The sequence below is a fragment of the Crocodylus siamensis genome, chromosome 5 (genome assembly GCF_052110815.1).
Source record: "Crocodylus siamensis isolate JL-2025a chromosome 5, ASM5211081v1, whole genome shotgun sequence".
NCBI lineage: Eukaryota > Metazoa > Chordata > Crocodylia > Crocodylidae > Crocodylus > Crocodylus siamensis.
This window is the reverse complement of record NC_143399.1, coordinates 133,757,136-133,771,726: the sequence shown is the minus strand read 5'-3', so window position 1 is coordinate 133,771,726 and position 14,591 is coordinate 133,757,136. Positions and strand designations below refer to the sequence as shown.

The 14,591-nt window shown below is 40.5% G+C and overlaps 2 protein-coding genes across 3 annotated transcripts in view; one reads left to right on the top strand and one right to left on the bottom strand.

Moving 5' to 3' along the window:
* DNAJC13 (DnaJ heat shock protein family (Hsp40) member C13) overlaps positions 1-4,365 on the top strand; it is an 88,620-nt gene extending 84,255 nt beyond the window's left edge. For both annotated transcript variants that reach the window (XM_090046374.1, XM_090046375.1), the window contains exon 57: positions 3,505-4,365. In XM_090046374.1, the coding sequence (XP_089902500.1) occupies positions 3,505-3,602 (98 nt within the window). In that variant the 3' untranslated portion in view covers positions 3,603-4,365. The remainder of the gene's footprint in view (positions 1-3,504) is intronic.
* Positions 3,620-14,591, bottom strand: part of ACAD11 (acyl-CoA dehydrogenase family member 11) — a 64,718-nt gene continuing 53,746 nt past the window's right edge. The window contains exons 14-20 of the mRNA XM_090046378.1: positions 14,281-14,347; positions 12,709-12,794; positions 12,112-12,183; positions 10,698-10,852; positions 8,949-9,065; positions 7,373-7,482; positions 3,620-5,950 (exon numbers count right to left, since the gene is read on the bottom strand). Of these exons, the coding sequence (XP_089902504.1) occupies positions 5,836-5,950; positions 7,373-7,482; positions 8,949-9,065; positions 10,698-10,852; positions 12,112-12,183; positions 12,709-12,794; positions 14,281-14,347 (722 nt within the window). The 3' untranslated portion in view covers positions 3,620-5,835. The remainder of the gene's footprint in view (positions 5,951-7,372; positions 7,483-8,948; positions 9,066-10,697; positions 10,853-12,111; positions 12,184-12,708; positions 12,795-14,280; positions 14,348-14,591) is intronic.

Below are 14,591 nucleotides of genomic sequence, written 5' to 3'. Positions count from 1 at the left end.
CAGGTGCAACTTGTTCTATCAGGAAGGCTTTTTGTGTTGTCATGTGACCATTTCGTTGTGCTACCTTAATATTTATGTAAGGCTGCTTTCTATGGTTTTGTAAAATGCATTACTAGGAATAACGTTTTTGGAGTACTGGAGTGTTCTTGGCTTTTAAATTTGCAGTTGCTATGTATTGTACTGTGTGGTTTCACTAGGTACTTATCCTGTAATTCTGCATTGCCTTTGTAAATGGGCTGTGTCCTCAACAAGTTTGACTTCAATCTCTGTAGCCAACATGCATCTTTATAGCTGCAAGGCTTTGGTTGGCACATCTGAACTTCTTTTAGAAGAGACTGGTTACTAACTTTAATGGGCTTGAATTGTTGTTTTGGTTCTGAATCCCACTCCTAGTAGCAAATAGTCCTCATGGTGACATGCCATAGTAGAACCCAAAGTCTGTTTGGTCACCCTTGAAAGCTGTCTGACATCAAACTGGGTATTACTTCATTTCCACTGCATGCTTTTTTTCCAAATGACGACATCTTTTGCTCCTGAAAAGCAGCATGTTTAGTTTTATGCCAGAGAAGCATAAAAACTTTTGCTGCTTATTTGATATTTGGATATTTACTGCAACATCATAGCTGTAATAATACAAGCATGCTGCTTCACAGCTCTTGGGCAAGTAACCATGGCTGGAAGAGCTTGAACTTTTTTTTAAATGATTTTTGGAAATCGTGACTCATGCCTAATCAAAAGAAGAGGCAAAATACTCCAGAGGAATCAAACTGAGTTTGTCTGGGCCAGTCCCAGAGCAGCAACCGGCACACAGAGTGGTGGTGCAGGATGGCAGCAGCAGATGCCACATGCAAGCTTCCCCCTCTGGGACTAGCTGCTGCTACTCCTTGATGGAGTACGTAGCTTTTAAAGTGCTGGCTTTTCAGTAATTCTGGATTTTTGACATCCAGATTTGAGGCTAATACTGTATAAATAACCCAGTCAATAGGGAAGGGGAAACTTCCATATGAAACTTCTACACAAATTTCTGCCTGAATCTCAAAACCCTCTCGGTTAACTGAGTTTTTTTTTATCAATTTGACTGACTAACCTTAAAGGTTCTTAGTGTTTGGACCTATATAAGCATGATTAAATAAACCAATCTGGGGCTTTATTTCACTACTTGAAAAGTGCCCAATACTGAGTAATTACAAATCCAGCTGTTTCCAAGAGCCACACTATTTTAAGTCTTGTTTGACAAGCATCTTGGCTATCAAACCTCATAGTTAATGGTTCCATGTTGGGATATAGACTAATAGAGGTATCAAGTCTATCAATCAAACATTTTGTATAAAGGCTAAACAGTCCTACAGTATTTCTTATGCCAACATACTTTGTAAGCTGGCTTGGTATGTATGCTAGTTCTCCTCTTTTTCTTTTAAGTGGATGAGAAATGAGATTAAACTTTCCTTCCGGCTAAATTCCTTTTGTACTTTAAGTGCTTTCAGATCCTAGAATTCCAGACACTGTAGAAATGTGAACTACAACTTTTTTTCAGTCCAACATTGACAATGTTTTACCTTTTTATCATTGCTTCAAACTGCTTTGCCGTCTGCACTTCCCTTGCTTCTTATTTCTCTTCCCTCAGGTGTGTCCTCTCCTTCCCTTCTAACTGGTAGCAGTCCCCTTCACCTCAGAAGTGGGCTTTAGATCTGCTCTGCCAGGCAGCTTGCTAACTTCTGTGTAGCTCTCTAAAGCAGGTAGATACCACTTTTGCAAAAAGCATGTTGCATTCAGGACACTTTCAGTAACAAATCTGTTTTCTAGATGCATGCTATATAATATAGTCTCCTGTTTTGCAAAATACTTACTATAAGCTGCTGCTGCTGTTGGTACTTAAATCTTGCTTTTTGTAACTCTTCTGCTACAGAACCTCTGGTTAAGTAAACTAGTTGCCAGATGGTTCCTGAACCATTTTTTTTGTTCAGAAGATTTTTCTAGGGAAAGGCTGGAAGAACATGTGAATTGAATTTAGTATGTTTAGTCTCTGCTGTGGTGCCCTTTGAATCTTCCCTCCCCCACCTCTGTTTTGTATGTACGCAGGAACAGAACTAGCTTTCTTCATACAGCAGTGCACTGTCCAACAATGACTGTGTCCCTCTTATGGACATATCTTTCATGGTTCTTCAGAAACCTGAAAGGTTTCATAGTAGTTTCATAGTAGCTAGAGTCGGAAGGGACCTAGGCAGATCATCCAAGGTGGTATGCTGTTGTACCAAAAGTGAACAGTGTGAAAGACATTTTCTGCTCATGAGATGTTAAATGGAGTTATCAGTGCTGTGAAAAGGGAAGAGTCTTGACATACTAGCTTTTAGGTCTTAGTATTTAAGTAAGCAGGGGGTGGATACTGGGAAACTGACATTTTGTAAAATGACAATTATTAGCTTTTTCTTTGGATAGGGGGCACCAAAGCCCTTTGTAAATACAGAGAATGCAGAGTGCTGCAGTCTCTTAAAAATGGATCCTTAAGCTTCTGATGGTTTGCTTCACCTCAGTAACCTGGGCTGTCCACTTCATGCTTTCACTTCTTGTTTTGCTGCTTGAACTCTTCATAGCCATGAAAGTAGACCAGTTTCTACATTTTGTGAACTTGACTAAAAGTGAAAGGCTTGCATGCAAGATGCCTTGTTAATATCATGGGTGAATGGACTATGGTACTCTTATTTCTAATCCTGAATCACTGCTTCTACCTATAAGCCTCAGGTCTCGTGTATGAAAATGCTTGTAGCAGTGACTTAATTTGCAAGTATTACTGATTGATTAGTCCTATGCTATGCTACTCTAAATGGGAGAGCTAGCAGGAACTTTTCCCTTGTTTCTCCTAATTTTTAGTTTTAAAACACCTAGGGTTTTTTTGCTAGCTCAATGACTTGGCAATTTTTTACCATACAGAATTCCTTATCTTAACTGAAAAGCTTGCTAGGATCCTTGCTGCATGTCAGGAGGGGTACATTACCTGGTAGTGAGACAATTTGGTGACTTGTCTGGAATATAGATGCTCCCTCCAGGCATGCCCTGAAGCATAATCCCAGAGGGAGGGTTTCTGTTGTGAAATACCTTCATACAAGTTGAGCCACAGATTTCTGTATTGGTTTCTCTTTTGCTTGGCAGTTCTCTGGCTTTCCTCCATGTTGGTAGATGCTGGATGAATAATGCTGCTGCTTTCAAGCATTTCTCTGCTCACTTGCTAGGTGTTTAGCTTCATTTGATCGTTTTTAAGAGACCTAGGTACTTCCTAGCTGTAAGCACCCTGTTTTTAAGGAAACCTTACAAATGTGTGCTACAGGGAGTAAGATAGACGGAGAAAAGACTTTTTTTAGCTTCTGGTGGCAAGCCCTGAAAATTCACTGGGCATACAACCTCTTTCCTTTTCTCCCTCACCCCAACAAGTTTAACTGAATTAAGTTAAACTGCTATTTTGATATCTTGATCAAAACTAACTATTGCTATCTGTCTTTATTCTGCCAGGCCCTGGAGTCGCTGGTTACCTTACTGCAGGGACAACATCGCCTGTAATACCCAGTGTACCACCCCCAGTAGACCATGAAGTGGGAGATGCCAGCTAAGGGATCTGAAATACCCATGAATAATGCATAAAGGCAGAATGGCCAGTGATGAGGAATAACACATTCCTCCATCTCCTCCACTGAAATGAATTTTGCTGCCTCTGATTGTTTCACGACAGTGTTATTCTTTTTTTCTATGAATATATTTTTTTTAGGAAAAAAATGAGTGATTCTATTGCATAAGAAGAAAGCATCTGTGGATCAGCTGAAATGGGTACACAAGAATTTTTTTCTTGTTGTACACAAGCACATTTTTGTTCCTTTATATTTGTTTACAAGACTGTGAATCAAACTTTCCTAGTTTTTTTTTATACTTTATGAATTAGCATGACTGGAGTTGAACTACAGTCTAGAGGAATTGGGCTAAATCTCACTTGGACCGCACCATCCCCACTTGAAGGACACCTTCCCCCCCCCCCCCCCCGCCCCAAGTGTGACATGACTCTTCTCCATTGAACTTGACTTACTTGGGGGTTTGTCCCTGCACTGGTTCACTGATGTCCTTAATGATTTAACATGATCTTCCTGAAATCAAACAAGGGTAGATGTTTGTTTGTATGTATAACTGGCTTTACCAAATTGAAAAAGCTTCAGCAAAAAATGAAACAAAAAAAAGTCAACAAGTTATGTAAGAACCTAGTGTAATTGTGAAATGTTCTATACACTATCCAGTATATAAAAACTTTATATTGAATGTACATTATACAGATCATATGTACATAAAATTTTAAAATAAAGGGAAAAGAGCCTTGTTAATGAGACACAGCTGTTCTTTTAATGGAATTTTTTTTTCTTTTGAAATCCACGCAAGGGAAAAGCTTGGAGGTCTAGCATGTAAACAGATGGTGCATTCTGAGACCAGAATGAATCATGTAAAGGCAACAAAGATGTTAAGTGCATTCAAAACATATTTGAATCCAAAACCCCCCTGCACCACAGACACCAAAGCAATTTTTTAAATGGCAAATTCTGGAGTTGACTACAGTTGCATCATAAGTTGGCAGTGATTACACCCCTGGATGATAATGGAATGGTACTTCTGTTCATATATCACAGAAAAGAATTGGGAGAAGTTGAATGAAAATAGGTGTCCATTGGAGCACCTTGAGTAAATGGCGCAACTACACTACCACAGAATTGGACAAATGGGAAGCTTTCAAAAGCCTGACTGCTGGCTATAGAGAAGGCACAATTTTAATAGACTTGATAGAGGTGCAAGAGGGTGGGGAACATTCACAGGAAGTAGTTGTAAAGTGTACCTGGTACCCTAACCACTGTTCTGCTATGGAGCATTATTGTATGGGAGGCTGGAAGCTAATGCCACTGCTCTTTCCCTATATGCAAACATCTGTACCTGAACTAAGTGCCTCATAATCAGATAACAACTTTTTGACTTGGTACTAGAATGTAGCAGGAGTCTGTTTTTCTTCTCTTTCCACTGGGGGGTGGACAAAATACCAAGCTATTTATAAATAATTATAATGAATAAATCCTGAACTAGAATGCTTTGTCATCATTGCAAATATCTGTATCTTTCCTTTTTTGATGAGACTCACATAGATTGATCATATTTGAAAAATGTAACAGTTTCTTTGGAAAGTTTGTTTTTTTTTTTTTCACTTTAACATGATTTAGCATAGGTGTAACTGAATTCCGATCACTAAAACATGATTCTTAAAAAAGGGGATTAAGATTAGAAGGTACATGGTTTTTAAAGTATGAAATGGCTACATAGTTTGGGGGGAGGGAGAGTGCAGGAGTTGCTCACCATACAGGTACGTGCGATAGGTGGAAACTAAAACCCTAGTACCTCTTCCATCTTGCAATCATGGAGGTAATTGGCTTGTTTTTAAAGACACTTTTTTTATTTGTGGGTATAGACAGATGATGATGATCATTTTACATTCTTCTCCAGGCACCTGTAGCAAAACTGAACAAGGAATGTGCTGGTGCAAGACCAAGGAAAGACTCCAAAATAACCTTCCATAAGTCACTGGCTCAGCAACTTAAGCTGGTCTTCTAGCAACTCTTTCCTGAGAAGCAGTATCTAAGCAGAATCCAAATTAAGCCACTCAGTCAGAAAATCAAATAGGCATAACTGAGTTGAAACTACCTTCATCATTCCCTCTACTATTCCTTGTGATTCAGGGGAAAGGTCTCCATATCTGGAGGATTAAACTGGGTTATTAAAGCAGATGCAATATTATCCTAGGTACAGGTTCATCCTTAAACACTACATTCTTGCAGTCAGTTTCTTAGCTTGGTCTCGTAGTTCCAATTTTGCAATTGTTGAGAGGTGAACTTCATCAGGCCCATCAGCTATCCGCAGGGTCCGAATAAGGGCAAACCTGAACAAGAATTTCTCAGTCAGTGGTGGGCTCTATAGCCTGCTAGTATCAAGACAGTCTGACACCACAGAAGTGGAAAAAGCTTTGCCATTTTGTAATAGCTTGTTTGCTTGCTTTAATACACGAAACCATGCAACTCATTCAAACAATGATGGCTGTTTTGGTGAGCAATGCTGGCCTTGGAACCAATCCTTTTTAATACATGCAGCTCTTCAGGAGGTGAAAATAGTACTATCCTGTCTGAATCTGGGCGTGTGAAGTGGGGAGCCTTTGTACAGATAAAGAGCTCACAGGAAAAGTTTGGGAAGCAAACCTTGTGTCTCTTGGCTGCATGGTACTTGCTGACGAGTACCGTGTTCTCTCTGAAGGCCTTTTCTGATTACTGATGTATTATAGAAATGTTGTCTTCCTGTGCCAAAACAAGTGGCTTCCTGCCTCCAAAAGCCAGTAATTCAACTGAATCCTCTTTTTTTTTTTTTTTTTTTTTTTCTAGGCCTGCTTGCTTCCTTGACATGTCTGAGGTTACAGGAAAGACCAAAAGAATCCAGGCTCCCAGTGTGTTCAGCTCCTAGTCAGTGCTGCCCTTGAATTTATGCTGTTGTAATGGGGAAAAGATGGGAATGCACAGCACTGATTGTAGATCAGTGATTCTCAGCCTAGACTCCAGGCACCCCTTGGAAAAAATGCCAGCTCTTGGTTTGCTCACATTTTGACTACAGAAACAAAATGGAGCAAGTCTTCTATTCCAAAGAACTCAAAATTTGCAACGGGTCCAACTGTTTCTAACCCATGGTTCTTATTGGAACTCTCTGGGTTTCTTTTGTGAATGGTATTTGTGCACTTAAGAGTGCTAGCACTATGTGCCACCTTTGACAGTATCCCAGAGTTACCCCACTTGAGCATCACTGATTTAAGATACTTGGGGTTAAGCAAGGAGCCAAAACTCAGGTTGTCTTGGGGGAAGGTTTTAATCGGATTTTGCACTAATATTTGTGCAAAAATGCCTCAACATGGCATACCATGACTAAAATGGCTCAAGTCCTGCAAGCAGTCTGGTTATGCCAACATGATGCTTAACTTAAGCATAGTATATCCTGCTGCTTAGCTAGGAACTGCAAATTTGGCCAGACTGATGCTGATAACAAAACTTTCTTAGTCTGTGGAGTTCAGGCCAGGATTCATAATGGTTCTCCATAACCTTTATCAACAAACACTTAAAATATGAGATCATGTAGAAAATGCTGTGTTTATTCAAGTTGGATTTGGATCATGATGCTGCATCTGAGGACAGACTTTTATTACTGGGGCTGTAAGAGTCTGTCATGGCAGAATTCAGGTCAAGAGCACCTGAAGTTCTGATCACTTAAAGCAGCTTCCCTAGAAAGTAGAAATGCAAGTATTCATTGTAAAAATTCTACTCACATATGAGCTAAAGGAAAATCCTGGGAAACTCCGGCTCCTCCACAGACTTGGATTGCATAATCCACCACTTTAAGGACTGCTCTTGGTGCAATCACTTTGCATATAGCTATCTGTTTTTTTTAAAAAAAAAGAAATGGTAGATTGTGAACTAGGCATTGTAGAGGGGTTTGTTTTCTTTCTAACCACTAGGAGGACAGGATATGCAGCAATTTTACACCACTTTTCCTATTATCTTTCATGGAATCAAATCCAAGAGCTAATTGTATGTTTAAGGGGACTTAACACTGACTTTTCAGGAAAAACCTCAGTGGGTAGGAGTTGTCCATGCTTAGTTTTGACAGCAGTGCTGTAAGCTGCATTTCGGAAGAGACCGCTGGGTCATCAAATATGAACCACACAGGCAACCCCTGCTTTGCGCTCTTAATTGGTTCCTGAAATAAGCATTAAGCAAAACAAAGTATCTGACTACTGCAGTAGCATTTAGTGACCCAGGATGGAGACCGTGAGTGTTACAATGAAACCCACTGAGTGCTAAGTGAAATTGGGTATCAATTTTAAATGAGTGTTATAGCAAAATAGTGTTAAGCAGGGGTTGCCTGTATTTGAATGAATGTCTCATTAAAGCCTGATGCAGAAAGATTTGAGTGCCCTTAGCCCCTGAACAGAATGAATGCAAATTTAACTGTATGCACAAAAGTGTCCCAGATTAAGGTTCTGTGATTTGCTCTTAAACCATCCAAGTATAGCCCTTAATCCTAACCTTTTTTGGCATAGAATTGAGAGCTCCATGCTATCAATACAATAACCAACAATGATCAAGGTGTCTGAATGGTTACAAAAGAAATTAACAGTAGTAACCAAAACTACAGGTAGAAGAAAGGCCAGGGTCCAAACTAGTTTGAGAAGCAGGCCTTTATGCTTTTTGATGGCTGCATAATGGGGACTATCCTACTCGCTGGTTAGTACCATACTCCCTCCTCTAGTGGCCCTTTCTAGTTACAGATATATTACAGAAATGTTGTCTTGTGCCAAGACAAGTGGCTTCATGCCTTAAAGCAGTAATGCAATTCTATTTTTTTTTTTTTTTTTGCTAGGCCTGGCTCTTTGTTTCCTTGACACATCTGAAGTTGCAGGGAAAGACCGAAGAAGCCATGCTCCCATTGCAGTGTCTAATCCATAAACAGTGATGCCACTGATTTTATGCTGCTGTAACTGGAAGATGACTGGGGCCCATAGAATTGATGTAGGTTGGTGATTCTCAACCTCTTCAGACTCAAGCCCCCTAGCCCCTGCTTGGAATAATGCCTTCTATTTGAGACAAATTGGTTGTTTAAATACCTTAATTACTTCTGGTATTTCTTTATTATTCAAAATTGAGGAAATTGGACAGTTTGACAAATGGAAAAAAGGAAAAGCACTTCTGGTTAATATAGTGAAACTGCCATCCCTGATCAGCAGGCTGGTTTTTTTGATCAAGTATTCAACTGAAAGATCAACCTCCATTCCCACAGTGAGATTCTTGAGAGCACTGCTTGGTTGCTTGCCCCTGCCTCCCACTCCAAGGGCCGTAAGTTACCTCTTTCCTGGCTTGTATGTTGCCTGCTGTGTCTATGCTGCTGGCTGCTTTAAGGGTAAGCAGTCGGGCCTGCTCGATAGCAATGCGGCTTTCTGCAATCCAGTGTGCAACAACTTCCTTCAGAGACAGAATATGATAGCAAGTGTGAAACAAACAACTGCTGGATCTCCAGAATAACTCAGCTATGATAATGTCTTGGCTATGATACTAGCCCCAGGAAAAAGCTTTCAAAACTAGATTCCCAAATTTATATGAGAGGTTGTTCAGCCTTTCCAAAAACGAGGCCATTGCTGTCTTCAAGTGGGAACTCCAAACTGAAACCAGAGAGACGAAAACATTGTCAATGTATAAGTTTGTCTCCCCAAGTGTTGCCCAGAGCCCAGTGAACAGGGGCTCTGTTGTGCACCTTCAAGGTTACTGCTTCTACTAGTCTTTGAAAAGAGAGAGAGAGAGAGAGAAATGAACCAGTATGCTGCTCTTTCCTTGGCTCTTGCTCCTTGGGCTGCTATTCAGTCTTCCCATTCTTCTGGGCCCCACTTCTGTTGCCCACCTCTCCCAACTTGCACATCTTATTGCCCGCTCAAGACCACCTCTCTGCCAAGTCGTTCCATGATGTACTGGGATTGATTTCCCTTAGTTCGGTGCTCTCCAACTGGTATTGCTAGTTGCCTAACCACCTAGGAAAGAGTTGTGCTTCCGTGTCTGGGGGACTTGCTCCTGTGTTAGTTATGTTGATGCATTATTAAATGTATTGTACTCAAAGTTGTCCAGATGCTTAAATCAATAGATTTGTAGTAACTTCAAATCTTTTTAGCAGTCCTCTGCTATTTTAAAACTGTTTATCTTTTGTGAAGTTGCCTGTCAGGGATAAATGTTTCTGGGCCATTCACAGAGTTAGGATTCCATCTTGCATCTTTTTACAATACAGAAGGCCAAAATGTCCCTTAATATGAATCAGCCTGTTTAGCCTCAGTGAAAATAGTGAAGCCAGCTCAATAATTATATTCCACAATCTTGTTGGTAATTTTCAGTCTAATTTTGCCTTACTTTAAAGTGATTCCAAGAAGTGTGTACAGTCTCTGGTTTACTTCTTTTGAAGCAATAATCTCAAGCTTTTTTGTTTAACGGGAATGTGTGATATACTTCCACTTATATTTTATTCTGTACAAAGCTTCTTTGTAACCTGTTCCAAACACTAGTTTGGCTTCCTTCTTCCCACCCTGCTTACTGTAAGAAAAAACAGATGTTTCTTTTGCCTGGCTGACTGCTAGGAACACTTGATGTCTGAGACAACTTGTGGGAGTTCTCAACACTTACCAGAAACCAAATTTAATTTAATCAATTTTAAAGCCATGCCAAAACTGGAAAAGGAATGCTTTGGATGCTGCACCCAAGTAAGAAGATTCTCAAACAGGCCTATATTTTTGCAAGTGTAAATGACTGAGGATTAATTTTAACGTCATATAGACACGCAAGTCCCTGAATAGCCCTACAAATTTGGGACAAACACACCCAGATGGTAAAAAGGGTGCACAAAATGAAGCATGCAATACTGGTGCCTGCAGAACTGAAGGTCAGTGTCTGAAAACATGGCCCTAAGGTCTCTGGAGTCCGTGGGAATTGAAGGCTAGGGAACGATACCTGTAGCAGCGGCTACAGTGAGTATTGCAATCTTCAGGTTTTTCCTACGCTAAGCAAAGAGGTATTCATAATCTGTACATGAACTAGACAATGAGGAAGCATGCTTACGTGCTGGTACAGCTTCTTCCCAAAGGTTGCTCTCTTTGCTGCACGCTCACACATTATTTCTAAGGCAGATTCAGCTGTACCTATTGACTTCATGCAGTGATGTATCCGGCCTGGCCCCAGCCGACCTTGAGCAATCTCAAACCCTCTTCCCTCACCTAGGGGAGAGAGGTGGGAAACAAATGCTCAGACTGAACTCATTTTAATACTTCAAGAGGCTACTGAAGAAAGTTAATGTCTAGATTGCAAATACTGGCTAAAGGCCCTTTTACAGAGGAGTCTGGTTACAGAACTTATCTGTAGTGTTTTTAATTATTAATAGATGTTAAAAACAAAACAAAAAAAAAAGATGTGCTTATATTAGTTCCTGCTAGTACCATTTAGGTTCAAGGGGCTCTAAGCTGATTTTGATTTACTTGGTTACTTCCTAAATATTTTACCAATCTTATTTTAAACATATTGCAGGGGTTGGGATTTTTTTCTTTGATCTGTAGCTGCCAGAGTACAACTGATGGAAGCTAGATTTAAAGATCAGACATTAAGTGATTCAGAAGGCTCCAAATCGGGAAAACTCTTTTGGAAGATCGCTGCTAGGGAGGAAAAGCTTTGTAAATCTTGGGATTTACCCAGAGAGGAGGGTTGGAGCCAAGCCAAAGGGACAAAAAAGATCTTCTCACGGGTTGCAAAGGGGTAAGAGCACTGGTTGCTAGCTTACTCAATATGGCTACATCCCAGTCCTGAAGAAACTGGTTGCAATCCTTGCGGTATGGCTGCGGACTATGTAAGAATTCTGTATCGAATGATCCTGAAGCAAAGCTGGCATTTTAATAGTTAGAAGGAATGAAGAAAGGAGATTCTGTTTTTGTAGGAAACAGCTCCACTGGGGTTTGCTTTGCTTCGGCTTGCCATGATGTAGAAATAATTTTGGCACCACTGGTATAACAGCCCTATTTACTTAAAGTAGCTCCCTGCCCCAGCAAATAAAACTCATCAAGTGATATCATGTAGCATCTGCAGCTGTGGTATGGGGACAGACCAATTTTATTCAGCTGCTTGGAGATGCTTTCTTGGCTGAGCAAAGATCAGGGACCTAAAACATTAGATGTAGCTGGTTGGTACCTTGCTGCAGAGAGAGAGAAGAACCCGGTTGTTGGGTGTGTTCTGAAGCAAAGAAATACAGACCTGGCCACAATCGCTAGTCAACGCTAGTTTCAAGAAAAATTTATCTCCAAAAGACTACTAATGGAAACACTGTCTTGAAAATGTAGAACAATAATCATGTATATTCCTTACCCTCAGAGCTCTATAAGGGTTACTTAGCATAAGTTAGGCAGTTTTTTAAAAGGACACTATTTCTTGAAGTTAGCACCATGATAGTGACTTGCAAAGTCACTTGACATTTAGCAAGGAAGCTTACCTAATATTATATGGGAGACAGGTACTCGAACATTGTTAAAATGTATCTCAAAATGTCCGCCATGAATATGATCTAGAGGTAAACAAAAACAAATCAAATGTCAGTGTATATGAAGAGTTTGCCAACATGCACAAATTAGACATTCAGTACCTGTTCTAATTTTAGATAGGTATTTTAGGTGCCCAGGTAGTACGTAATGCTTAACAGTATGACTCAGTGGTGACACATGCACCCTCTGTTAGCCAGCATTCCTGGGCAGGGGGGGAGCAGGTAAGAGCACTGGTGCTCCCATGACAGTGCCAGCTGCGGAGTGCACCAGAAGTGGCCCCACCCCATGGCTGATCCCACCGACCTGGAAGTGACAGCAGCACGCCACTGCCAGTTGCAGGTTGGCAGGATCAGCCACTGCAGGGGGACCCTCCCACCCGCCAGCAGGATTGGCCATGGGACCCCCCCCCCAGTTGCTGACTGTCCAGTCAGAGGGGGCAAGTGCCCCCCCAACTCTGGAAGCACCAGTGGCCCATGGTATGACTCCTAAGATTCCTAGTGTGTTGTTAACAAGGCAAATATGGATGAATACTACTACTTTTTCCTTACCCATATAGCCAAACACAGAGAGAGGTCTAATGAGCTTCATTCCTGGCATGTCCATTGGAACTAAGATCATACTGTGCTGTTTGTACCTGATCAAAACAAAAGTAAAACATGATGAATCTTGATGGCAATTTTAAATGTTAAAAAAGAACATGCTATAGCCCTAGGTCAACCGAGTACTGAAGTATGTGCAGAGTCTCAAAACCACGAGCACTGTCCTTGACTTGTGATTGTATCCACATGTTTAAAGTTGCATGTGTGCTTCAAATCACAAGCTACCGAAGGCAGAATGCAATGGAATCCAAGGCATGTGTTGCTGTAAATATATTCCTTCCACATCTTTATAGAGTCTCTGCCTTTAAAGAGCCACTGCTGGTCCTAAAATACCATCCTTCCTCCCTTCAATCAGATCAACCACTTACTTTACCTAAAATTTAAGAGGCAGGGTGTGATCTTTATTTTGCATTAAGAAAATAACCCTATTTTTTATATTCTTTACACTGTTTTACATCTGTTGTTAGAATACTGGGGCACACAACTGGAAGGGACCTCTTTAGTCACTGCGTCCAGTCCCCAGTTACTGCTGGTCACCACACTTCCTAATGTCTTTCACACACTCTTGTCCAGCATTTCAGAGATTGATGGGTGAGGCCACTCATGTTAAAATATGCAGAATGGCTAAGTGCCAGCACTGCTATATGTGATCGATGAGACCGATTCATTGCATAATCTACGACAGATCCATAATAAAATAGAAAGAGTTAAGGTATTTTCAATGCAGGTCTCAGATCCTGCAAAGACTCTTCAATTTTAAGGTTGTGTTTTGGTTTTTGTTTTTTTTTTAATTTGGCTCATGTAAGTTTGCACATTGTGAGTAGTGTGACTTCAGTGGGACTGTTTGCAGTGTATAAAACCTAAGCATTTGAGTAAGTCCACTTAAGACTGGACTGGAGTTTTTAAATAAATGTCCAAATCACTTGATTTTTTTTTATTCCCCTCTTGTGTACATGTACATAATATTTTGCAGTAAAAATGGCTGGGTTTATTAAAGAAATGCTATGCTGTTTGTTGCTCCCTGAACAGGTGCCATGAAAAATCTGTTAAAAGCCCTCATTTAATGAACTTTTCCATATGTGTTGGCACCTAGACCCTGCCTCACTTGAGGTAATGGAAGCTCTGTCCATAACTTTAGTAGAAATCTACCTGGTAGAAGTTTAGCTATATTTATCTGGACTGATCTTGCAAACTCTATATAGTTTTGCTGGTATTAATATCCAGGCAATTGATCTTCCTTCTTTAAAATTATAGGCAAATAGAGCTGGAAGGCACCTTAGAAGTTCATCTACTCAAACTCTGCTCAAGGCAGGACCAACTCTATCTAAAACATCCCAAACATAAATATCTGTCTAATCCAACTTGAACTTAAGGACTTCCAATCACAAGAGATCCCATCACTCCGCAAGTAATCTGGCTGGTTCAAAACCTGGGGCCCCTCTTGGTGAGGGGGCAGAAGTGAGGAGGAGCCTTAAATTGTGTGGATCCTGAAAAAAAGAGTCTCAACCACTTAATTCTTACCTGGATGCAGAAGGATTTGGGGTTTTGGCCATCACAATGGCGATATTGCAATTTGGGTTTCCAGCCCCTAAAACACAAGAAATACTTTAAATATGATAAGTTTTTTACAACAGGGAATTACTGAAGTTTCACAGAATAACTTATTAGTGTGGGGGTGGGTTTAGTGTAAAAGACTGATTTTTCTTCATGTGGTATTTCCGGATTATCAAGAAGAAAAAGGAAGTATGCAACCTCTTCATTTACATGAAAAATGGAGCTGATAAGGGAAAGAACTAACCTCCTGGGTTTGGTTCCTAGGAAAAAAAGAACAA